The sequence below is a fragment of the Mesoplodon densirostris genome, chromosome 15, assembly GCF_025265405.1.
Source record: "Mesoplodon densirostris isolate mMesDen1 chromosome 15, mMesDen1 primary haplotype, whole genome shotgun sequence".
Taxonomy (NCBI): Eukaryota; Metazoa; Chordata; class Mammalia; order Artiodactyla; family Ziphiidae; genus Mesoplodon; species Mesoplodon densirostris.
In genome coordinates, this window is record NC_082675.1 from 1,903,092 (window position 1) to 1,928,722 (window position 25,631).

The window sequence follows — 25,631 nt, forward strand, 5'->3', positions numbered from 1 at the left end:
TCTGGATAAGCTAGAGACTGCAAACTGGAATCCATACATCATTTGGGGGATAATTGATATCTTCACAACACTGAGTCTTTTAATCCGTGAAAATGGTCCGTCCCTTTACTTACATCTTCTGTAACTGTTCTCAGTGATGATCTGTAGGATTCTCCGTAGAGGTCTCACACACCTTTCGTGGTAGGTGATGCTTTCGATTTTAATGCGAACAGTATCTGCTGTAAATTTTGTTTTCTACTTGTTTCCATTTATGGAAATACAGTGGGTTTTGTATGTTGACCTTGTATCCCGTTATCTCGCCTAATTACTTAATTAATTTAAATAATTTGTGGATTCTGTTAGGTTTTTTCTGCACCCAGTCATGACACCTGTGAATAATCACAGTTATTCCTCAGTTCTTATGCTTTTTATTTTCAGTTGACTTATTTCACTGACTTTCCGTACAACATTGAATAGAAGTGGTGATGGGAACACACTTATTCTCAATCTTGGAGGAAAGTTGAAAGCAACTTTGTTAGGTTATTTGGTGTGTGGCCTTACATTGGAAAAATAACTTGGTATTAAATTGAAAAAACTCATTTTGAAGATTTTTCGTGTTTTGTAAAATAATGCTCTGGGCGTCTGTAGATGCCCTGTCTTACGATTTAGAAGGATATTTTCCAAGGTGTGTACCTGGAGCATGAATCTCAATAGCTAGTATATGAAACAAGGCTTCTGTGGCCAAATGCATTCGGAGTCCTTTTCACACCACATGCCCACTTGGAAGGTTACAGAGTAATAAAGGCTCTGAGAAGTCCTGCAATGAAGCAACCTTTGCTTAGTGGAGCGTTTCACAAATGTATTTGTTCACAGAACTTTTTGTGTAACACCTGTTAACATCTTGCTCAATTCTTGGGGAAGTTGAATTTGAATACATATTACTGTATTTTTTTCTTTGGAGAAGTTTACCTCCAAAAAACTTTTGCTGCCAAGTTACAGCAGCTTCAACAATGTTGGAGTGAAGTTGGGGCTCTTAAGGCTTTGCAGTAGTCCCTTTGGGCTCTGAATAAGACTGGTGCTTCCTGTCTCTGTTTCACAGCAGGGTGTGAACCAGAACATAAGAAGTGATGTCTCGCTGCTCCCTGAGTTACCCTCTGTAAAGAGCAACGCGGTTACTCCTGCCCCACGATGCTGGGCCCTAGGAAGTGCCCAGGGTGGGGCAGTGGGCAGAGGGCTGCTGTCCCCCCAGCCCTTTGTCCTGGCGGGTGGGGAGGGGCAAGGTGGAGCTCCAGCTCCTCGTTGCCGGTGCCCTCCCTGCCTGGGCTCCTGGGTGGGCCCGCAGAAGGGGTTCCAGAGCACAGTGGCCACCGGGTGGCGCCGCCCCGCGGCCGGGCCCTGGCCCGTTGGCTTCTGCTGCAGATGCAGGGCTGGCTGGCCGGCAGGTCATTTCATTAACCTCAGTGACAAGATCCCAGAGAAAGATTTGCCTGAGAAGCTAACAGAGGCCCCTTTACTCTCACTTTTCTTTATTGACTTTACATTTCTGTACTTTCTTTTTTTAAGAGGGCCACTGAAAATGTGTAAGTTTCAGGCCCTCCAAAACATGGACCCACCTGGTGGGAGCCTGAAATGTGTGTTATTCAACTTTCTGGGTCTTGCTGGTGGTAGTGTTACGGCTGGCATGGCCATCAGAGAACGGAGGGGATTTTACTCATCAGTAGCATGTCTTGTAGTCCTTTGAATCAGGAGTCAGAGCCCTTCTTTTCATCCCACGTGTTAGGTATGGGCGTCCTGAATAGTCACAGCCTGTTGCTAACATGTTATCTGCGCTTCTTTTCCATCTGCATTGTCACGCTCCCGGGCTGGCCTCTCTCGCCTCTGTCTGAGCTACGACGGTCACATCCGGTGCCTCCCGTCTCTAAATCCTCCTCCTTTGTGCATTTTGTGCTTTTCTGCTGGAGGACACGTTTCAGACTTGCTTGAGAACTGTGTGGTCACCACGTAGTGTAGAAAGCCTCTTCTCAGGTGAGCGGTGGGTTCAAACCCCAGTTCCACCGTGAATTCACTGTTTACCTTGGACAGATCGCGCGACGTTCCGTGTAAATGCCGACTCTACTGTCGTCAGTGTGTTTCCTCCTCCTCACCTTGCTTCCATCCCATCCTTCTTCCTGTTTCCGCGTCAGAGGTGTGTGTCTCCTTTTTAAGGGCAACTGTGGTATGTGGGCTTGAGCCACCTCTCGCTGCACTTCCGTCTGGGCTCCTGGACCGGAAGGCCGCCCGTCTGCCCGTCCAAGCGCGCCTGCCCGCAGCCCTGCCCCGCCCCGCCGCGGCTTTTCCTTCCCTCACCCCGGCTGCACTGCAGGTCCTGCCGGCTGGTCCTTGTCCTCCCTCCTTAGCGTCCGACCCTGCTGACTGGCTCCCCCGCCCCCACCATCATCTTCATCTTTTAAAGTTAACCTGTGTTACGTTATCAGAGTTAATTATGCGCTTTATCGTGGGCATTTTGGAAGAAAGCAGAAAGGAAGGAAAAAAAAACAATGCTCATAACCTGTCCTGTGGTGATAAACACCGTTAACGTTTCAGTAAATATTTTTCTAGCAAAAAATATGTATAAAACATACACTTTTAAAGAAGTGTACGGGACTTTCCTGGCGTAAAGTGGTTAGAACTTCGCCTTCCAATGTCGTGTGAGTACGGGTTCGATCCCTGGTCAGGGAGCTAGGATCCCACATGCCTTGCAGCCGAAAACCCAAAACACATTAAAAAAAGCAAAATTGTAACAAATTCAGTAAAGACTTTAAAAATGATCCACATCAAAAGAAAAAAAATCTTTAAAAAAGTGTAGAGTTTGGAGCACCCAGGGCCTGTTGTCTTACAGCGTGCCTCTTTTGCTGATGAACAGAGCGTTCCAGGACCCTTTTCTTAATGGCTGCCTCGTGGTCTTCGTGGGCCATTTCTGTGGGAGCAGAATGGCCTGGGGCCGGATGGCAGCGTGCCTTTTACTGTTTACAGGTAGCTTGCTCCCAGTGTGTGACGGGTATTACATGGACCTTGCATTGTTGTAGTGTCATATATGATTCTTAACTTAGACTTGCTGCTGTGCAGAGCAGCAGGGACCAGGCTGAACACTGGACAGGTGGAGGCCCATTCATGCCTTGTGCTGGTCTCGCGAGGCCGGTGCTCCCCTCGGGTGTGTCCGAGAGCCAAGGATGTTGGGGGTTGGAGAGGGTGGGCAGTTAGTGCAGAGTCTCGAGCGCCCTGAGACTCAGCGGACTCTGCCGTCCCCGCTGCTGTCCTGAACCGCTGCCTGAGAAGCACCGGGCGGAGCCGCAGGCCCACCCAGCGGCCAGGTTTCACAGTTACAGACAACTCTGCCCCAGGCATCCTCTCCTACCTGTGTGTCCTTGAGTACTTGTCAGCTCACCTCTCGAGCCAGCATTCCTGGGATTCCTGGGAGCATCGTGCTACATCAAGGGACTCGTCCCATTAAATGTTCTTTTCACATTTTTAGTTTGAAAGTTTTCTAATTTATGGGAAAGTTGCAATTATGGTACAGTGAAAACTCACATTCCCTTCACCGAGATTCACCAACTGTTAACATTTTGCCATGTTTGACTTCTTTCTTTTTGTGTATGTGTGTGTATGTGTATGCGTATGTGTGCGTGTACACGCACATTGCACATGATATATACACACGCATACGTACACACACATGTTATTTTTGCTGACTCATTTTAGAGTGAGTTGCAGGCCTTGTGACCATCCACCCCTAAGTACACCAGTGTTTATCTCCTAAGGAGGAGGTTGTCTTGTAATTATCTAATTCAGAACATTTGATGTTGATAAAAAAACGCTGTCTAATCCACAGTCCATATTCTCAGTCAAAAATCATCACGTTGATATCCTTTATAGCTGTTTTCCCCTCTTTCCAGGGTCCGACCCAGACACACAGGCAGATACAGCCTAGACACAAATGCCTTTATTTTTATTTATTTATTTGTTTATTTATTTATTTATTTGCCTGCGCCGGGTCTTTGTTGCAGCACCCAGGATCTCTGTTGCTCTGTGTGGGATGTTTTAATTGCGGCATGTGGGATCTAGTTCCCTGACCAGGGCTCGAACCTGGGCACCCTGCATTGGGAGTGCAGAGTCTTAACCACTGCACCACCAGGGAAGCCCTCCTGGTTATTTCTGATTGAGAACTGGGCTTGGTATATAAAGGCTTGTGGCCATAGTATGAGTCCTAGGATAGTATTTTCTTTTTTTTGAATTTTTGAAGTTTATTTATGTTTTTATACAGCAGGTTCTTATTAGTCATCCGTTTTATACACATCAGTGTATACATGTCAATCCCAATCGCCCAATTCATCCCACTACCCCCGCCCCCACCTTGGTGTCCATACGTTTGTTCTCTGCATCTTTGTCTCTATTTCTGCCCTGCAAACCGGTTCATCTGTACCATTTTTCTAGGTTCCACATGTATACGTTAATATACGATATTTGTTTTTCTCTTTCTGACTGACTTCACTCTGTATGACAGTCCCTAGATCCATCCACATCTGTACAAATGACCCAATTTCGTTCATTTTTATGGCTGATATTCCATTGTATATATATACCACATCTTCTTTATCCATTCTTCTGTTGATGGGCATTTAGGTTGCTTCCATGACCTGGGTATTGTAAATAGTGCTGCAGTGAACATTGGGGTGCATGTGTCTTTTTGAATTATAGTTTTCTCTAGGTATATGCCCAGTAGTGGGATTGCTGGGTCATATGGTTATTCTGTTTTTAGTTTTTAAAGGAACCTCCATACTGTTCTCCATAGTGGCTGTGTCAATTTACATTCCCACCAACAGTGCAAGAGGATTCCCTTTTCTCCACACCCTCTCCAGCATTTGTTGTTTGTAGATTTTCTGAAGATTCCCATTCTAACTGGTGTGAGGTGACACCTCATTGTAGTTTTGATTTGCATTTCTCTAATAATTAGTGATGTTGAGCAGCTTTTCATGTGCTTCTTGGCCATCTGCATGTCTTCTTTGGAGAAATGTCTATTTAGGTCTTCTGCCCATTTGTGGATTGAGATGTTTGTTTTTTTAATATAGAGCTGCATGAGCTGTTTATATATTTTGGAGATTAATCCTTTGTCTGTTGATTCGTTTGCAAATATTTTCTCCCATTCTGAGGGTTGTCTTTTTGTCTTGTTTGTAGTTTCCTTTGCTTTGCTTTGCAAAAGCTTTTACGTTTCATTAGGTCCCATTTGTTTATTTTTGTTTTTATTTCCATTACTCTAGGAGGTGGATCAAAAAAGATCTTGCTGTGATTTATGTCAAAGAGTGTTCTTCCTGTGTTTTCCTCTAAGAGTTTTATAGTGTCCAGTCTTACATTTAGGTCTCTAATCCATTTTGAGTTTATTTTTGTGTATGGTTTTGGGAGTGTTCTAATTTCATTCTTTTACATGTAGCTGTCCAGTGTTCCCAGCGCCACTTATTGAAGAGACTGTCTTTTCGCCATTATATATTCTTGCCTCCTTTTTCATAGATTAGTTGACCATAGGTGTGTGGGTTTATCTCTGGGCTTTCTATCCTGTTCCATTGATCTATATTTCTGTTTCTGTGCCAGTGCCATATTGTCTTGATTACTGTAGCTTTGTAGTGTAGTCTGAAGTCAGGGAGTCTGATTCCTCCAGCTCCGTTTTTTTCCTTCAGTACTGCTTTGGCTGTTGGGGTCTTTTGTGTCTCCGTACAAATTTTAAGATTTCTTGTTCTAGTTCTGTAAAAAATGCCACTGGTAATTTGATAGGGATTGCATTGAATCTGTAGATTGCTTTGGGTAGTATAGTCATTTTCACAATATTGATTCTTCCAATCCAAAAACATGGTATATCTCTCCATCTGTTTGTATCATCTTTAATTTCTTTCATCAGTGGCTTGTCTTATAGTTTTCTTCATACAGGTCTTTTGTCTCCCTAGGTAGGTTTATTCCTAGGTATTTTATTCTTTTTGTTGCAATGGTAAATGGGAGTGTTTCCTTAATTTCTCTTCCAGATTTTTCATCATTAGCGTATAGGAATGCAGGAGAGTTCTGTGCATTAATTTTGTATCCTGCTACTTTACCAAATTCATTGCTTAGCTCTAGTAGTATTCTGGTGGCATCTTTAGGTTTCTCTATGTATAGTATCATGTCATCTGCAAGCAGTGACAGTTTTACTTCTTCTTTGCCAATTTGTATTATTTTCTTTCTTTTTCTTCTCTGAGTGCCATGGCTAGGACTTCCAAAACTATGTTGAATAATAGTGGTGAGAGTGGACATCCTTGTCTTTTTCCAGATCTTAGAGGAAATGCTTTCAGTTTTTCACCATTGAGAATGATGTTTGCTGTGGTTTTGTTGTATATGGCCTTTATTATGTTGAGGTAGGTTCCCTCTGTGCCTACTTTCTAGAGAGTTTTTATTATAAATGGGTGTTGAATTTTGTCGAAAGCTTTTTCTGCATCTATTGAGATGATCATATGGTTTTTATTCTTCAATTTGTTAATATGGAGTATCACATTGATTGATTTGCATATATTGAAGAATCCTTGCGTCCCTGGGATAAAACCCACTTGATCATGGTGTATGATCCTTTTAAGGTGTTGTTGTATTCTGTTTGCTAGTATTTTGTTGAGGATTTTTGTGTCTATATTCATCAGTGATATTGGTCTGTAATTTTCCTTTTTTGTAGTATCTTTATCTGGTTTTGGTATCAGGGTGATGGTGGCCTCATAGAATGAGTTTGGGAGTGTTCCTTCCTCTGCAATTCTTTAGAGGAGTTTGAAACGGATGGGTGTTAGCTCTTCTCTAAATGTTTGATAAAATTCACCCGTGAAGCCATCTGGTCCTGAACTTTTGTTTGTTGGAAGATTTTTAATCACAGTTTCAATTTCATTACTTGTGATTGGTCTGTTCATATTTTCTATTTCTTCCTGGTTCAGTCTTGGAAGGTTATAGCTTTCTAAGAATTTGTCCACCAGGTTGTCCATTTTATTGACATAGAGTTGCTTGTAGTAGTCTCTTAGTATGCTTTGTATTTCTGCGGTGTCTGTTTTAACTTCTCTTTTTTCATTTCTAATTTTGTTGATTTGAGTCCTCTCCCTCTTTTTCTTGATGAGTCTGGCTAATGGTCTATCAATTCTGTTTATCTTCTCAAAGAGCCAGCTTTTAGTTTTATTGATCTTTGCTATTGTTTTCTTGGTTTCTATTTCATTTATTTCTGCTCTGACCTTTATGATTTCTTTCCTTCTGCTAATTTTGGGTTTTTTTTGTTTGTTCTTCTTTCTCTAGTTCCTTTAGGTGTAAGGTTAGATTGTTTATCTGAGATTTTTCTTGTTTCCTGAGGTAGGCTTGTATTGCTATAAACTTCCCTCTTAGAACTGCTTTTGCCACATCCCGTAGGTTGTGGATCGTCGTGTTTTTGTTGTCATTTGTCTCAAGGTATTTTTTGATTTCCTCCTTGATTTCTTCAGTGATCCCTTGGTTATTCAGTAACGTATTGTTTAGCCTCCATGTGTTTGTGTTTCTTACTTTTTATCCCTGTAATTGATTTCTAATCTCATAGCATTGTGGTCAGAAAAGATGCTTGATGTGATTTCAATTTTCTTAACTTTACTGAGGCTTGATTTGTGACCCAAGATGTGATCTATCCTGAAGAATCTTCTGTGTGCACTTGAGAAGAAAGTGTAATCTGCTGTTTTGGGATGGAATGTCCCATAAACATCAATTAAATCTATCTGGTCTGTTGTGTCATCTAAAGCTTGTGTTTCCCCATTAATTTTCTGTCTGGATGATCTGTCCATTGGTGTAACTGAGGTGCTAAAGTCCCCCACTATTATTGTGTTACTGTCGATTTCCTCTTTTATATCTGTTAGCAATTGCCTTATGTGTTGAGGTGCTCCTATGTTGGGTGCATATATATTTATAATTCTTATATCTTCTCCTTGGATTGATCCCTTGATCATTATGTAGTGTCCTTCCTTGTCTCTTGTAACATTCTTTATTTTAAAGTCCACTTTATCTGATATGAGCGTTGCTACTCCAGCTTTCTTTCAATTTCCATTTGCATGGAATATCTTTTTCCACCCCCTCACTTTCAGTCTGTATGTATCCCTAGGTCTGAAGTGGGTCTCTTGTAGACAGCCTACATATGGGTCTTGTTTTTGTATCCATTCAGCAAGCCTGTGTCTTTTGGTTGGAGCATTTAATCCATTCATGTTTAAGGTAATTATCGATATGTATGTTCCTATTACAGTTTTCTTAATTGTTATGGGTTTGTTTGTTTGTTTTTTTTTTTTTCTTTTTGCGGTATGCGGGCCTCTCACTGTTGTGGCCTCTCCCGTTGCGGAGCACAGGCTCCGGATGCGCAGGCCCAGCGGCCATGGCTCACGGGCCCAGCCGCTCCGCGGCATATGGGATCCTCCCAGACCGGGGCACGAACCCGTATCCCCTGCATCGGCAGGCGGACTCTTAACCACTGCGCCACCAGGGAGGCCCTATGGGTTTGTTTTTGTAGGTCCTTTTCTTCTCTTGTGTTTCCCACTTAGAGAAGTTACTTTAGCATTTGTTGTAGAGCTGGTTTGATGGTGCTGAATTCTCTTAGCTTTTGTCTGTCTGTAAAGGTTTTGATTTCTTCGTCTAATCTGAATGAGATCCTTTCCGGGTTGAGTAATCTTGGTTGTACGTTCTTCCCTTTCATCACTTTAGATATATCATGCCACTCCCTTCTGGCTTGTAGAGTTTCTTCTGAGAAATCAGCTGTTCACTTTATGGGGGTTCCCTTGTATGTTATTTGTCATTTTCCCCTTGTTGCTTTCAGTAATTTTTCTTTGTCTTTGATTTTTGTCAATTTGATTACTATGTGTCTCGGCGTCTTTTTCATTGGGTTTTTCCTGCCTGGGACTCTCTGCGCTTCCTGGACTTGGGTGGCTATTTCCTTTACCATGTTAGGGAAGTTTTTGACTATAATCTCTTCAGATATTTTCTCCGGTCCTTTCTCTCTCTCTTGTCCTTCTGGGACCCTATAATGTGAATGTTGTTGTGTCTAATGTTGTCCCAGAGATCTCTTAGGCTGTCATCATTTCTTTTCATTCTTTTTTCTTTATTCTGTTCCGCGGCAGTGAATTCCACCTTTCTGTCTTCCAGGTTACTTATCCGTTCTTCTGCCTCAGTTATTCTGCTATTGATTCCTTCTAGTGTAGTTTTCATTTCAGTTATTGTATTGTTCACCTGTCCATTTGTTCTTAAATTCTTCTAGGTCTTTGTTAAACTTTTCTTGCATCTTCTTGATCTTTGCCTCCATTGTTTTTCTGAGGTCCTGGATCATCTTCACTATCATTATTCTGAATTCTTTCTCTGGAAGGTTGCCTATCTCTACTTCATTTCGTTGTTTTTCTGGGGTTTTATCTTGTTCCTTCGTCTGGTACATATCGTACCTCTCTGCCTCTTCATCTTGTCTGTCTTTCTGTGAATGTGGTTTTTGTTCCACAGGCTGCAGGATTGTAGTTCTTCTTGTTTCTGCTGTCTGCCCTCTGGTGGATGAGGCTATCTAAGAGGCTTGTGCAAGTTTCCTGGTGGGAGGGACTGACTGGTGGTGGGTAGAGCTGGGTGTTGCTCTCGATAGTATTTTCTTCTTTAAGAGATGATTTTTAAACGTTTCTGCTGGTTGGCCGTGGGCACCAGCATTCTGGACCTGGCTCCCCTTTCTCTAGGATGTGGTCTTTAGCGTCAGCTCAGCTTTTTCTTGGCTTCTCAAGGCCTCTGCTGCCTCTGGCTTCAAACAGCTCCATCGCTGGGCTCATTTCTCTGGGTTTCCTTCTTTTGAATCTTCTTTCCTGCCCTTATAGGTTTATGACGTCCAGCTCTCCTGATTGTTCTCAGCAGGAGGACTGATAGGAATGACCTCGTCCACTGGAAGAGGAAGTTCCCAATATTGCCCTTCCTTTCAGTGATTTGAAATCCTGCCTTTATCAAATATAACCTCATGGCCAGCTTCTGTAGCTTGAAGGGTTAAGTGCGGTAACGCCTCTTGTATTTCTCTGATTAATGCTTGAGCCCCTGTGCACCTGTGTTAGCAGGAAGGTCCAGTAATTCCGTCCTGAGTGACCCCAACCCTGGGGCTTTCTTATCCAGAGAGGTGAGCCCTTGGAATGTCCCCCTGCACTCTCGGTCCTCAGTCGTGTATCTGTGGCTGGTCAGCGTCCCTGGCTATCTCCCAACTCTGGTGCATCGTATCCTCAGCTGGGTGGACCCCGCACAGACCTGCTCCACACGCACTTACCCTTGGACCCCTTCCCTGACCCTCCTTCCCCGCACGCGGTGGCGGGGCCTCTGGGGGTGTGAGTTCAGCCTTCCTCGGTGCAGGAACCCGTGCTCCCGCCAGGAGCCCGCTTTGATGAGGGAGAGGACAGCAGGAAAGAAGTCAAACACGTGGAGGCTTTTTTCCTCCCAGAGTATGGTTAAATTTCTGCTTTCCTTTTTCAGGTCTACGTGTCAGCACTGGGTTCAGGGAACTATTTCATCAATTAATTGGTATAAACCAGGTATCCTCAAACTTAGGTGTGCACCAGGGCCACCTGGAGGGCTTGTTAAGTCACAGTCCTGGCCCATCTAGTGAAGTTTCCTGTGAGTAGGTCAGGGGTGGAGTCCAAGAGTTTGCCTTTCTACTAAACGCCCACCTGATAATGGAAGCTGCTGGTCCAGGACCCACACTTCGAGAACCACTGGGGTGATCAGTAGTTGCTCAAGAAACAAACAAACTTGACTATTTACCAAGAATATTGTTCTGTTTAAGTTTGTTGAACATTGATGTTGGATATTATAACTCACGTCTTTTTTTTTTAATTTTGTAGAAATAAAAGAAGAACTTGAAGATCTGAACAAAGAAATCAAGAAAACTGCTAATAAAATTCAGACCAAGTTAAAATGTGAGTGTAAAGTTTTGATTACATGTAATCATTGACAGTGGGAATGTGGGTAATTATTATTTTCTTCTTTATAACTTTTTATTCTTTTACATTTTCAAAAGTTAAGATTGTGACTGCTTTAAAATAAGTTGTATGTACTTGGAATAGTAAGTCTTGTTTAAGTTCCTCATTATTTTAGAATTCTTAAACGAGGAGCTAAACCTAAGGGCTGTTAACCCTTAAATTTCAGAGTGAAGCACTAATTCGTGCCCAACAGGAGTAAGCACTCGCTTATAAATTGTTAATCTGTTATATTTTATGACATTTGGGGCTAAACTGCAGATATTTGAGAAGGCGACTAGCCTTTGACATGAGTTGCCGAGTTCTTCTTGAATACCCTTGTACTCGGTGAGCTCCTTTGAACCTTTCGTACAGTTCATCTCGGCTGACGGCGCCGGGTGGAGGTTCACAGCTTCCCTGTGGGACCAAAACAGACGTAGGTTTTCTCCGTGTGGTAGAAAGACAGACTGTATTTAATTTTTACAAAATGACATTCAAATCAAAAATATTTCTGAAGATCAAAAGGAACCTTTATTAAGGAGAATTTCAAACGTATGTCGGGGGAGGGGGTCACCACCACAAGCCCCATGTCCACGCCCTTGAACTCTGCAGGTCCCAGCGGCCCTCACCCAGCCCAGCTGGTTTCACAACCAATCCCAGACATCTGGGTCTTCATCAGCATATAGTTTTCTGTGTGTATTTCTAAGAGAAGGATTTTTCTCCCCCAAATACAACTATAATACTACTATTATATCTAAGTCACATTAATTACTATTATTTATTATAAAATATCGAGTCAGAATTCACACTTCCCCAATGATCTTCTTATTTTTTTATTAAAAAAATTTTTTTAATAGTTTGTTTGAATTGGGTTCCTTATTTGGACTGTATCCTGTGATTGGTTGATATGTTACTTCAGGTTTTTTCACATCAGATTCTCCTTCCATCTTTTTCCCCCCAACACTTTTTTCTTTTGTTTGGAGAAACCAGGACAGTAGTCCATCAGAAGTTGCCATGTTGCGGAGTTTTGCTGATTTCACCCCTTTAATGTCACTTAACAGGTTCTGCTGTGCTCTGTATTTCCTGTGGATTGACAGTTAAATTCTCCAAACTTGATCAGATTCATGTTGCCTGCTTTGAAATGTGAAGCTGTAACATCTGGTTTTATTTTGTGATATCATCAGCAACTGACAATTACCAAAACTCATAAATTTACCAGGAGCTGAAAAGATAAGAAAATACATTTGAGGTTAGGCTTGAAAACCTTTCATTTTCTAGTTTAAAAGATAACTCTTTCTTGTTTGTTTCTAGCTATTGAACAAAGTTTTGATCAGGATGAGAGTGGGAACCGAACGTCAGTGGATCTTCGGATACGAAGAACCCAGGTTTGATTATTGGCCTTGTCTAGATTGAAGCAATGCTGAAGAATAAGTCTTTTTACTTCTTTCAAATTCAAAATAATTTCATCTTTACCATCACATTAATTCTTTCAGCATTTCTGCATAAAAAAGGCATCGTATTTATAGACTCCCTCTCTAGATTATGAAGAAAAAAAGTGTATTCAGCCCAACAGCAGAATTCTGTTCTGAAGAGCAAAGAATTATCCCAATCATTTTAGTGTTCATGGTAAAATCCTCACCTTTTGTAGGTTTATGGTGCAGCAAAGTGGAATTTAGTCCGCTTAACTCTACTTGACAAATGGGGATTATGTGTTCAGGCTCTGGGGACAGTTTGCCTGGGTGCCAACCTGACCCAGTCAGCCTGTAACTATGGGCTAATTGACTTCTTGAAATGATGGTTTCACTTCTATAGAATGAGTGATAGTAATAATATAGTAAGGTTACTGTGAAAATCAAATAAGATAGTGCATGTAAAGTTCTTAGCATAGATTCTGTTATACAGTAAGTTGCTATTAATCTTATTTTCCATTTGAAGGAGTAAGTGCATATTAGTTTGAATCTCTAGAATGTAATGTTTTATAGATCACTTTTAACAGAAGAAATGACCAATGTGTCTTGATCTATTTTTTTTTATGTTAAAAGCATTCAGTGCTATCTCGAAAGTTTGTGGAAGTCATGACAGAGTACAATGAAGCACAGACTCTATTTCGGGAGCGAAGCAAAGGCCGGATACAGCGTCAGCTAGAAATAAGTGAGTCAGTGAACATGCTATGTTTGTTAAAAACATATTTTTCTTCCTTAGGGTCTGACATGAAAGTATGTAACTTCAAAAAAGTAATTCCATCTCTGTTTTGGTCAATATTGTAAGCCTAAAGTGCTTTCATAGCTTCTTATTCATTGAACCAACCAACCTATTATTTATTTAAATCCTTCAGAAAGTTCTAGGTGAGTGGACTTTAGATTACTTGTAGAGCATTAATGAGACCTGGAAGACTCTCAACTGTCATTTCTTCACGTATTTTTGTGTCCCCCAACCCTTCCTGCCCCGTCTCGGGGGACAGTTCCCTGTGGGTCTCGCGGTTCTGCATGTCTGGTGACCAGACACTTGCTGCCTTTTTTGCTCCAGGCTTTCTCTCACGGGTGTCTGTCTGTGTAACAGGCAGCCTTAGAAGATGCAGCTCATGGTTCCCTCTGGGCAGAAGGCAGTTTGCTTGCTGAATAAAGGTTAGGCAGCTTTGCTTACTCCCCACTATGGAAGATCAGGGTTCCTCAGCTGTGACACAAGCCCCCTGTGGGTGCATCTTGCACTGGGGCTGCTCTGCATCTCCCACGGGCTTGGGGAGGGGGGAGCAGCCGTAAACGTGAACCGCATTAAATGACATTTTAGGACCTCCCTGGTGGCGCAGTGGTTAAGAATCTGCCTGCCAATGCAGGGGACACGGGTTCGAGCCCTGGTCCGGGAAGATCCCACATTCCGCGGAGCAGCTAAGCCCGTGTTCCACAACTGCTGAGCCTGCGCTCTAAAGCCCGCGAGCCACAACTACTGAGCCTGCGTGCCACAACTCCTGAGCTCGCATGCCTTCTCACCGTGATGAGAAGCCCACGCACCTCAATAAAGAGTGGCCCCCGCTCGCTGCAACTAGAGAAAGCCCATGCGCAGCAACGAAGACCCAACGCAGCCCCCCAAATAAATAAATAAATAATGACATTTTTACATCTTTATTGAGATATAGTTGACGTACCATGTGAATGATACTCAAAGTGTACAGTCCAGTGGTTTTTAGTGTATTAGCACAATCAATTTTAGACCATTTTAATCACTCCAAAAGGAAACTTGATACCCTTGTTGGGCACTTCCCATTTCTCCCCTGAGCCCTAGGCTACTGCCAGTTTATTCTCCTGTCTCTGTAATTTTGCCCATTTTGGGCATCCATATGAATGGAATCGTACAACATATGGTCTCTTGTGACTGGTCTCTTTCACTTAGCACAGTTTTTTCAAGGTTCAACCATACTCCAGCAAAGACCAGTGTTTTATCCCTTTTTTTTTTTTTTTTTTGCGGTACGCGGGCTTCTCACTGTTGTGGCCTCTCCCGTTGCGGAGCACAGGCTCCGGACACGCAGGCTCAGCAGCCATGGCTCACTGGCCCAGCCGCTCCGCGGCATGTGGGATCTTCCTGGACTGGGGCACGAACCTGTGTCCCCTGCATCGGCAGGCGGACTCTCAACCACTGCGCCACCAGGGAAGCCCTTTTATCCCTTTTTTACAGCTGCATCACGTTCCATTGTGTGGGTGGACCACATTAACATTGTTTATCCACCCATGAGGTGATGGACATTTGGGTTGTTCGCACTTTTTGGTGATTATGAATAATGCTGCTGTGAATATTCACATTAAATGATATTTTAATTATTATGATGTTTCAATTGGGTTTTTCCAAAATTGTGTGAACCTGTTCACACACAGCATTACTACATTTAACTCAAGGAAAAAGTATTAACGCCCAAACTACAGAAAGTATTAGAGCCTCTGATGCTAATTTTGCAGTCTTTATTATGTGCATTTAACATATGCTGGATCTAGTTTACCCCCTTTTCCTATAAGCCAGAGTTAAACTTTTAGGAAAACTGATACGCCAGATGTATTATCAGTTTCGTTTTTATAGTTGTTCCTTATTCAGACTAAAATTGGATTTTATTAGTCATTCCAATTATAAGATTTTTCATGAGTGTTTTCCAGTTCTTTCTACTTCTTAGGCTTATGTTAATTTCTCTCATCGTTAATATTTGCCTAAGAAAATACATTGGAGAGGTTAGAAAAACGTTGGTTGAAAGTATTAACAACTCAGATTTTAGTTGCTAACTTATGAGTGCAAAAGTCATTTTAAAATATTGCTGCATTCTGAATGGAGTTTTTAATTGTTAATATTTTAGCTGGAAAAACTACCACTGATGATGAACTAGAAGAGATGCTGGAAAGTGGGAATCCCTCCATTTTCACGTCAGATGTGAGTACGCAGGCGGCTTTGTGGCCTTGTGTGTTTGTATACATACAGATGTTTTTTTTTCTTTAACTTCCAGAGCAATTGTAAGTTCATTAGTATTTCTCTTCTGTTTTTGTTTTGCAAAGATTATATCAGATTCACAGATTACTAGACAGGCTCTCAATGAAATTGAGTCACGCCATAAAGACATTATGAAGCTGGAGACCAGCATCCGAGAACTGCATGAGATGTTCGTGGACATGGCCATGTTCGTTGAGACTCAGGTAACCACACGCATCTTTGCTTCTTCGAGATAGAGAGCTGTTTTCTGTAAAAGCTTGTATTTGATTCCAGTATACCTGAGAAAGCCGTTATTCTGGACGCAGTCTCGTAATTCAAAAGTTGTAGTGTTATTGCCATGTGAGACTGAAATGCTGTAAACAGCTTCAACTTTCAGCAGTGGGGGACTGGTTTACTTAAGTTATGTACGGTGTGTCCGTAGCACAGCCTGTTAGGCAGCCATAGGCAACATCGACTTTGTGCATGGAGGACTTTTAATGAAATATATAAACGTCATGTGCCAGAATTTCAAGTTGACATAAGAGGGAGACACTAAACCTTACACGTGTATGTATAAATGTGAATGTGTATACAACACACGCCCTTATACTCCTATGTGTATGTATATATGGCATGAACTCAGCTGCATGAAACAGCACTCACAGAAGGAAAGAAATACACCAAGCAGTGTAATAACAGTGGGACTATGGGAATTTTAGTCTTCTTCTCTAAAATATATGTATTTTCAAGTTTTCTGTAAGGACCACGTACTAGAGTAACAATTGGGAGAAACGTATGAAAGAATAAGCCCCAAAGGGGATACACCGTGACGTAACTAGAAGCTTATACTTGCTACGCGGTGTCGCGTACCACCGGCACGGGGTGACGGGGGTGTGAGGAGACCCTGTGAGGAACCGAGGCAGTTAATACAGTTTTTTAAAAACAGAAAATTCAGTGTAAAGCACAAGCCAGTGGTTCCAGTTAGGTTTGTGGCTGTGCTTGCGCTTCCTCATGTGATGCTGAATAAGGTCCTCCGTGACTTTGCAAGCGCGTGAGGCTCACCCTGGTCACTCACTGATCAGTGGGCCATTGAGTTCAGCTGACCGCCCCGTGAAGGGGGAGCATTCGTACCAAGTCATCTTAGGATTCACGTCACACTCATGTCCTCGCTCCCGTGGAGGCTAGTTTCAGGATCTCTTGTGTCCTCTAAGAAGGTTCGAGTCTGACTGGCCTGTTTCTCATTGCCTGGGTTATGTAAGGATCCCTGGGAAATCCATCCAGGTGCCGGATTCATCCTCCACATCGCCACTAACATTTGAAGAACACTGTTTACCTTGAGGAACCTTGTCATAAAAATGTGTGCAGAGCTGAGGTGTGGTGCATTTGCAGTGTAGGGCGGGGACAGGGCAAGTTCACCCCTTCTGATGGGAGGGCCCGTGCCACTCACGGTGCAGAAGGGGAGGGTTGGGAGTCTGGCTGCTACCAGCTTCTTGTTCTCAGGAAGGAAACCAGTTAGACAATAAGAACAATCAGTGATTAGTTTTGTTATTACTAAAGATCTTAGAGTACCTTGGACTTCTAACTAGGATTGTTCCATGTCAGATGTATTAATCGCCATTAGAAAAATCGATGTATTCTTAGCTTTGTTCCGTTGTTTCCTTTTAGAAGTCTGTTAGTGCTGCATTGTATTGGCTCGTCTAATTCAACACGTATGTTTAGTCAAAACTTACTAGTAAGTTTAAATGTGTGAATGAGTAAGTTAATTGTACGTCATTCTTCAATGCTTTACCACTCACTGCTGCAGATTATGTCTGCTGGTGGACAGAAGACCAGGTAATGTGTTTTGTCACCTAACATTTCACTGGATTCACCTCACTTTACGTTTTTGCTCATTAACTTAGTCAACTTAGTGGCCAACGTAAGCTATTCTGAGTTTACTGTATTTTGAAGAAATTGCCGCAATCTTCTACCCATTAGAAAAGATGTCATTCTTTGTCCACTGTATGTACGTGGATAATAGTAAGTATTCGCTTAGCCTAAAGCTAGCCGCCTCCCGTTCACTGCGCCCATCTTTAAAGAGTGTTCTCATGTTAAAGCATATCTCAAAGTCTACATGATATGCCTTCAGTTATCAGCATTGTTGCCCATCCCTTTTAGTTCTTTTTATAATATAAGTTGGATTTTGATTATTCTGTATATTGTACATTTATAATGGTCTTATCTTTTTGTAAATGTGAAAAAAAATTCGGTGTCCATTACATGCACATTATGTTCCTGTGGAAACTTTACTGCTGCTCTGTGACTGTCTTAAGATACACAACTAAGTCATTTGAAAGTGTCTCCTAAGTTTGAAACTTTCTGTTTTAAGGGTGAAATGATCAACAACATAGAAAAAAACGTTATGAATGCCACAGACTACGTAGAACATGCTAAAGAAGAAACGAAAAAAGCTATTAAATATCAAAGCAAAGCAAGAAGGGTGAGTTTGGTCCTTAAGAATTAAAGTGCGTTTTTCTCTGGATTTGGTTTTGAGTGTGCGTACATTGATGCACGCCTACTTCAAAGGTATTCTAGGAAATGAAAACTGCTTACATTAATGTTTCATTTGAAAACTGAAGTGATTCTTTTTGCTAAAACGTTTGGAGTTTATCAGATAAGTTATGTTGACTGTGAACCCTGTTGGTTTTAAGTAATGAAAACCCTTTGCAGCCAAAGTCGGTCTCTCTGCTTTTCTCAGTTGCATGGGTTCCAATTCCAGAGTTCTCTGTTTCTTGGGTCATTCTGTGGAGGAACATAACAAAACTCACGGGACTGGAAGTTCTGAAAACCACCGGTTACACATTTGATGCAGTGAACACTTTATTCTTTGTTTACGTTATTTGCTAATCCTTTGGTTTGGAGGAAAGAAGAGAATTATTGGAGCCGTGGACCTAAGACGTTAGGTAGCGCTCGCGCTGAAGCTTTGCAAACGAGCTTTAGTATCTTTATCTGAATCTTCACGTGTGTCGTGCGTGAGTGAAAGCTCTTCTCAGGAAACAGCGAAACTACAGAATTAAGTTCTGATTCAGGGACTGGAAAACTGTGTGTCTCACTGTGTGAACTCACCCATTGCTTCTTGGTCCCTTTCTCTCCAGTGGGGAAAGGAGCAACATGAAGCACCAAACCCGTGCTTTCAGGGCCTGTCACCCTCCCACCTGCTGGAAGACGGCTGTTGGGTTTACGATGCTTCTCTCAGTGACAGTCAGGGGGAGGTTTCCAATGTGATGGTAAAAAAGGGAGTTTCAAAAACGGCTTGTCAAGAGGGAGTTTCAAAACGTTCAGGAAACATGGTCAGATTCTGAGTGCAGATTTACCCATAACAATGGCCCATGGACGTTCTCAAATAAGATGCACGTCTGGGCTTTAACGTCAGCCTGCAAAGCATCTCACCCTGCTTTTTTCTTGGGAATATCTGAGTGTTAAGTATCTTTGAGACGTAAGACATGGTTTCTTACATAATTCTGTGTTACCACCTTTTGAAATATTGAGCTTTAAAGTAAAGTGAAGTGATGAGGTCCGCGTGTGAAGTGCTTTGGCTGGTCCAGGCACAAAATGGACTTTCACTTAAAAAAAAAATCATTAAAAAAGGGCAGTTCCCTTCCTTTCTCCATGACCTAAACAGCACGTCAGTCCAATGAAAATTTCCGCGAGCAGTTCCCTGGTTTTACAGAGATAAAAGGTGGTCGGGGGATACATCTTCTCCTGAACCGGCAGAGCAAGCCTCATTCTTCTAGCAGGTGGCTGGAGCAGTGCGTTACCCGGAGTGGCCACCGGTCAGAACGTGATGTTTGTTTCCAAAAGCATCACCATCTCTCCGACTCAAGGCCAGGCATCTGAAACCACACACAGCTTGTTCAGCTTCTCCCTCTGCTGTTAGGTGCGTGGTTGTTGAGATGTTGGCCATCCCTCCCCTCTCCTGGTGTCCTGGTTCCATTCCCGGGGCAGCTGAGTTAGCCCCTGAGAGACCAGACGGCACTAGTGGAGTGTGGTTTGTTTTATACGGTGTGGCAGGGGCAGTGAAGGACTTAACGGCCAGTAACAAACAAACAAGAAAGAAAAGAGTGTAGGGGCTTATTACATAGATAACTGATTTCTGAGTTCACTGACCTGGCTACATAGGTCTGTGTACATGAAAAAAAATCAGCTGTATGTCTCAGTCCATCAGAAATTTACCAAAAGAATGTGGTCATGCAGCTTTCTCATTGATGAAACCTAATATTTCGAGTTCTATAACAGTTTATCTCCAAGTAGTCTGACCTCATTAAATTAAAAACCCCTCTTTATGAGAACTGAAAGTTGTCAAGCAGAATTAATCAATGTCCCATAACTTAGATTTTAAAACAAATTCCAATAGTCTTTGATTTTAAATGAATGATGTCTTCTAACATGGCGGTGTGGAATTAACTACGATATAATAGGCTTGCTTTTCTTTGACAGAAAAAGTGGATAATTGTTGCTGTGTCGCTTGTTCTGGTGGCTGTGACTGCTCTAATTATTGGTTTATCAGTTGGCAAATGATGTGGTGGCTGACGTCAGCGTGCATGCCTCTCTGCCGGCGCAGCAGTAAGTAACTAATCAACTAATCTGCTTATTCACTCCCAATTAGCTAATAGTGGTGCTTGCCCAACTAAAAAGTACTGGAAAGCAATAAAAGGCTGCCAGTGGAGCGTTTGCCTGACTTCTGTGCTGAGAGCAAGCTTAGGCTGGGCGGCCGTTCATTTCTAAACCCGGGTCGTCTCCCTGTTGGTTTCGAAGCCTCGGCTGGGTTTGCCTCTGTTACTAAATGTGACGGTGCGGGCGGCAGCCCCTGACCCTCCAGTCTTCGGTTTTTGGTCCGGGAGGATGCTCCCTTCTTAAAGAAGCCCTTCATTAGTGGACTAACCTTAGCAGTGAGGTTAATTCTCAATTAAAAAACTAAAATGTAATGTTTAATTTATCTCTTAAGTTTTAACTCTTCAATAAGTGCAGCAGCCGAAAGTTGCTTTGTGAACTCTGTTTATTTACTCGTCATTTCACTGAGGAATTAGAGGGAATGGAATGAGAGCTGTGAAGGGCACTCAGTGGAATTAAAAGACTTCATCTCACTTGTTTCCATTTGTCAGCGTCTAGTTTGTTTTAAATGTGGCCGCATTAAAGAGAAAACTTGTGCTGAGTGAGCATGCCTGTTAATTCTTAAGGATTCGGAATACAAAAGATATTCAGTTCTTTATTTAGAGTATCTTTATTTTTGTTTTCTGTATGAGTATCACCCCTCTCCAAATTTCAGTAGATTTTGTGTTTTTCCTCCTTTTTTTTTTTTATGCATTTGGAATCATCCTTCTTGCATTAACTCTTAAGTTAGAATGCTGCCTGGTGTATTAAATTTGGACATACCAGTTATTTATCTTAAAACGTTTGTTTGGCGTGATCATTGTGATTAAAATTATATCTAGATTGTGACAAGTAGTCCTTGATGAATTCATTATTTTCTCGTGAAAGCACCTGCTGGCTTGGTGCTTTCACGTGGCACTTTCTTAAAGAGAAGACGAGGAGTTTCTCAGCGTGAGCGTCTGTGCACTGAGGACCCTCCACAGGCGAGGGGCCCTTGCAGTTACTGTCCCAGCGTTCACATAAGCCACCACCTTGCACTCGAGGTCGTTCCCGTTAGAAGCTCTGGGATGTTGAGTTTGTTAGCGATGCATTTTTCCAGAAGGCAGGAGGAAGAAAGGCTCTCTGTTTTCATCAGGCAGGATGTCTGTGTATCCTTCCATGCTTCCCTATTACGTCTGCTGAAGAAGTGGTGTATGTGATTTTCCTTCATTAATAATGGTATTTAAAAACTATTTTTATAATTTTTTATGAACTATGTATTCTCTTAGCTTTTCCTAGTGGCCATAATATGGCTAGTTGGATGTGCTTCCACTACAGATAAACTTAATTTTAGACTGGATGCTGTGGTGATGCGGTAGACCGAGGGCAGGCTCCTCCCAGCAGGGTTCCCCGGGAGCCCTGGGCTTGCCCTGTGCCCTGGGCCTGGCCGCCGGTGGTGTACTTTCAGGCCTTTAAGCACAAGTGAACACAACACAGTGCTCATGAATAAGAAACACGTCAGAGAGCACACCAACAGGTTTTCTTTTTTAATACAAATGCAGTGGTTGGTGTCTTTAATTATACTTTTGAAAAACTATTCTTTCAGCAAGTAGTTCGGCACAGCCCTCCTCGGGGCCTGTAGGCCTGAGTGGAGGGAATCCTACTCCCTGGAGCCCTGCAGCGAGGCCAGGGTGCCCGGTTTTCTATCTAATGACACCTCTAAGAGGACACGTGGCCCAGGATTTACCCCCAGGAGTGTGCGTGGGCCACCAAGGAGAAGTCCAGGCATTTGGCTTGACTTGTGAGCAGGTTATTGGGCAAGAACGGTCATTAAATCTATGGCATCGAGGGTTCAGGAGCTCAGCTGTCGTGGAAGTCAGGAGAGCACCACTGAAAGCCAGGTGTGGAAGCAAGCACGTGCATACGTGCCACCCAGAGACGCGGCAGCGAGGGTTGGAGCCTCCTGGTTGTCTAAGGTGGTTGGGTGCAGTGAGGTTGACAGGGGCACATGGAGCAGGGTCTGGAGCTGAAGGGCGATGCCAGTGGGAAGGGAGGGTGATAGGCTGAAGGAAAAAGGTGTGTCTAGAAAGGTGCTGAGAGAGGCTCCCCGGGAGACACGTGAGGAGGGTGCGAGCATGGTCGGGACCGAGTCCTCGCTTTCCAGGAAATGCACGTAATGTTAACAAGTAACAGGGAATTTGAGGGCGTGATGTCCAGAAGGCAGCGATCCCAGGGTTCTGCATAATTGACGTGAAAGTTTACCCAGGGGCCCGGCTGTGCTCATCTTCATGCAGTAATCGACGGCGCTCTTGGCAGGTTAATACCGATGCAGAGCTGACCGGTTTGAGCAGCTGGGATTTCTCAGATGAACATGTGCCATGAGTTCGCTAACTGTGATTTAAAATGATGAATCTCTGCTGTTTACAAAGAGAACTCGAAGTCAGACAGTGTGGTGTGCCTTTCATCTTCGTGAATTCCTCCTGTTCGTCCGCAGACGGGTCTCCTGGAGAGACTATATTTCTTAAGCCAAAGGTTGTTTAGCTTTTCAGCTGTGCAACGGTGCTTGTTAATTGAAAGCAAAAAGTTAAATGTTATATGGCTTTGCTCTGGGCCCTGGATGCAGCAGAAGACCGAGTTAATGGCTTGTTGATTTCTTACTTGCATCATACCTCAGTGTAAAAAAATGTATAAATAAGATTTTTTTTCAGCAAGTGAGAAATAAATCCATTTAAAGTTTTAAAAAGATGTACAACGCATCCAAGAAATAACTGTTTGGGATTTTCTTGTGATCCATAGAACGTGTTCATGAAGCCCCCACATGGTGTCAAGTAGACATTGCCTTTTACCTCCAGGAGTAAATCGTTGTTGTCTTAATAATACATATTTTAAGTTATTAAATTCATTTAATATACATGTGTCTATAACTTAGTGCTTTGCCTCTGGAACTTTCCTTCCCCACCCCTTCCTTTTCTATGCCCTGTAGGGGTTCTTTCTTGATGATGGGCTTGTATTTTAAACCACCTCGAATTCCAGGAGAGTTTTGTTAGGAAATGACGTTAGTGATTTCTTTCCTTTGATATCTTGCAAATTAATAACTGTTTTTCTTTATCTTGCAGAAAACGATGTTCATCGTTGTTTGCGCAGTTCTTCTGCTTGTGATCCTTGGAATTATCCTGGCAACAACATTGTCATAGCAACTGTGTCCCAAGAGCCGTTTATCCTTGGAGTCCGACCACATCTGCAGCAAATGCGCCGCCTCCCATTTCATGAATGAATCCTAGACATTGTGACACGTGGCATTGAGTGCTGACTTTTTATTAGTGAATTCAAGGAGAAAACACAACAGAATGTATTGTTTGGTGAGAAAAGCAGAATGGATGTGATGAGTTAACCCAAACATCCTCGGACTCTACATAACACACCACAAAAAATTAACAATGTGAAACTGGTTTCAATGGCCTTAAAATAAGGAATTATTGAAATTTTCAATTTTTTTTATATTTCAGTGTTAAAAATGTATGTGAGGTTTATTTAGGAATGTCTTATGTGATGAAGCTATTAGATGTGAGGTCTAAGACTTTCTTCCCTCTCCCAGCTAACATGCTGATTGAGACGTTTTTGTACTGTGTTTAATTTGTGTTTACGTTTGCAAAAATTATTTTTATTATCACAGAGCTGTTTTGTAAGATATCTATAATTTTAAATGTTTATAAATTGTTTAATATATTAACATCTTAATTTACTCCAATTTTATATATTAACTATTGCCTTTTAAAACAAATAGGAAGGTTCATGATATTAGAGCCATTTTTGCACAGTTGTTTACAAAGTTTGCCATCGGCCTAGAAGACATTGGTTGCAAGGTTCCCCAAAAAGCCTTTCTAGTTAGTGCCTTCTGTTAAAATTGATTTATAAGGTTTAAATGCGCCCAACACCCTGCGGGAAAAGCTAGATTATTGTACTCAGCTCCATTTCTAGCTGTTTCATTACCCAAGATAATAAATTAGTTACTGCACTGTAAAGACAATGGTCTCTTCTTTTACTCATTACAAAATAAGGTTTGTGATTCCCTGTTTACACTAATAAAGTCTCAATTTAAGATGGTGATAAAACCACATTTTAAACTCAAGGGGATTATGCCCAGACATTAAGTAATTCTTTTAAATTTCAACAGTTGTACAGATCACCTAAATGTTCTTGTTCAGTACCTCCTCTTCTGCTGAACTTTAAAAGTTAATTCCCAAAGTTTACAGGAATCTATGATAATTAACATTTTTATTACTCATTATTTTTAGTATAATATACTTTATTTTTAGACTGTAAAATGTATGAAATCTTACTAGTGAATGGACATCTATAAGATAGCATCTCGTCAAAATTTTAAATGAATATGTGAAGGATACTCAAAATATAGTTAACTCTTGTTACTTCTGTATGTGATTGTGTAAGCACAAGACTGTATTTTAACATTGGCTTGAAAACTAATATAGATACGTTTGATTGCAAACTGTAAGTATGAATTACATTGGACCGTTTAGAAACTGTGTTCCTTATTCAGTACAGTTATGAATTTCACTCATTCATACTTTATACATCTGACTGCTTAGCTTAGGCTTAAGTCTGTATTTATGCATTTTATTTACTTGCTGGTCATCACTGTGTAGTCAGAATTCCTATAGGAGTATCCTGGCTCTAGCATATATATTTCTTAAATCTTTAAAAAGCCTGTCAGTGGGACATGCTCCCTGATTTGTGCTTAAGTTGAAGGTGTGACTTGTCCTGAAGGATATTTAAATATCTAGAGCTCATGCTTGTATTAATGTAACTTTTGTACATTCAAACATTTGCCTGTATGATTATGTCCCTGTGCGGAGGAACTTTGTGCTCCCCATGTCCCACTTTTCCCTTCAAGTTAAGTCTTTTTAGTCCCCACCTCTCATAATAATTCTTACTGTATTTTTTCAAGACATTCTTTCTGGATTTGAAGTACTTACTGAATCTGTGTTTTATAGTTGAAGATATGGAAGTGCTTTTTGATTTGTACTTAGGTGTTCAAGTCATCCATCAGGTAACATATTTTGTATGTCTGAGCCTCATGTACCTATTTGAAATCAGATTTTTAAAAATACATATACAGGGGCCTCCCTGGTGGCGCAGTGGTTGAGAGTCCGCCTGCCGATGCAGGGGATACGGGTTTGTGCCCCGGTCTGGGAGGATCCCATATGCCGCGGAGCGGCTGGGCCCGTGAGCCATGGCCGCTGGGCCTGCGCATCCGGAGCCTGTGCTCCGCAACGGGAGAGGCCACAACAGTGAGAGGCCCGCATACCGCAAAAAGAAAAAAAAAAAAAAATACATATACAGGTTCATTTGTTACCTTTTATCATTTCTTCAAATATTTCATGTTTACATTAAAAAAAATCTCAGAGAACCAAAAAAGAAATATTTACTTTCTGCCTCGTGTTCATTTCTGGAAAGATTTTTGGGGAGATATTTTATTGCATATCCATTAATAAATTGTTCTTCTATGAAAATCACCTCTGGCCATTATTATGTGTCATGATATAATGTGAGTTAATAATTTGAGGTGTTTTTGATAAATTTTTGATT

General features: G+C 41.9%; 1 protein-coding gene across 3 annotated transcripts in view; it reads left to right on the forward strand.

Moving 5' to 3' along the window:
* STX2 (syntaxin 2) overlaps positions 1–25,520 on the forward strand; it is a 45,326-nt gene extending 19,806 nt beyond the window's left edge. For 2 of the 3 annotated variants that reach the window (XM_060119331.1, XM_060119329.1), the window contains exons 4-11: positions 10,860–10,934; positions 12,285–12,358; positions 13,016–13,124; positions 15,307–15,380; positions 15,503–15,640; positions 17,785–17,895; positions 19,893–20,018; positions 23,141–23,229. In XM_060119331.1, coding sequence (XP_059975314.1) covers positions 10,860–10,934; positions 12,285–12,358; positions 13,016–13,124; positions 15,307–15,380; positions 15,503–15,640; positions 17,785–17,895; positions 19,893–19,973 — 662 coding nt within the window. In that variant the 3' untranslated portion in view covers positions 19,974–20,018; positions 23,141–23,229. Of the gene's footprint in view, positions 1–10,859; positions 10,935–12,284; positions 12,359–13,015; positions 13,125–15,306; positions 15,381–15,502; positions 15,641–17,784; positions 17,896–19,892; positions 20,019–23,140 lie in introns of all 3 variants that reach the window. The other variant, XM_060119330.1, reaches the window with a different exon arrangement.
* Positions 25,521–25,631: the final 111 nt, after the last annotated feature.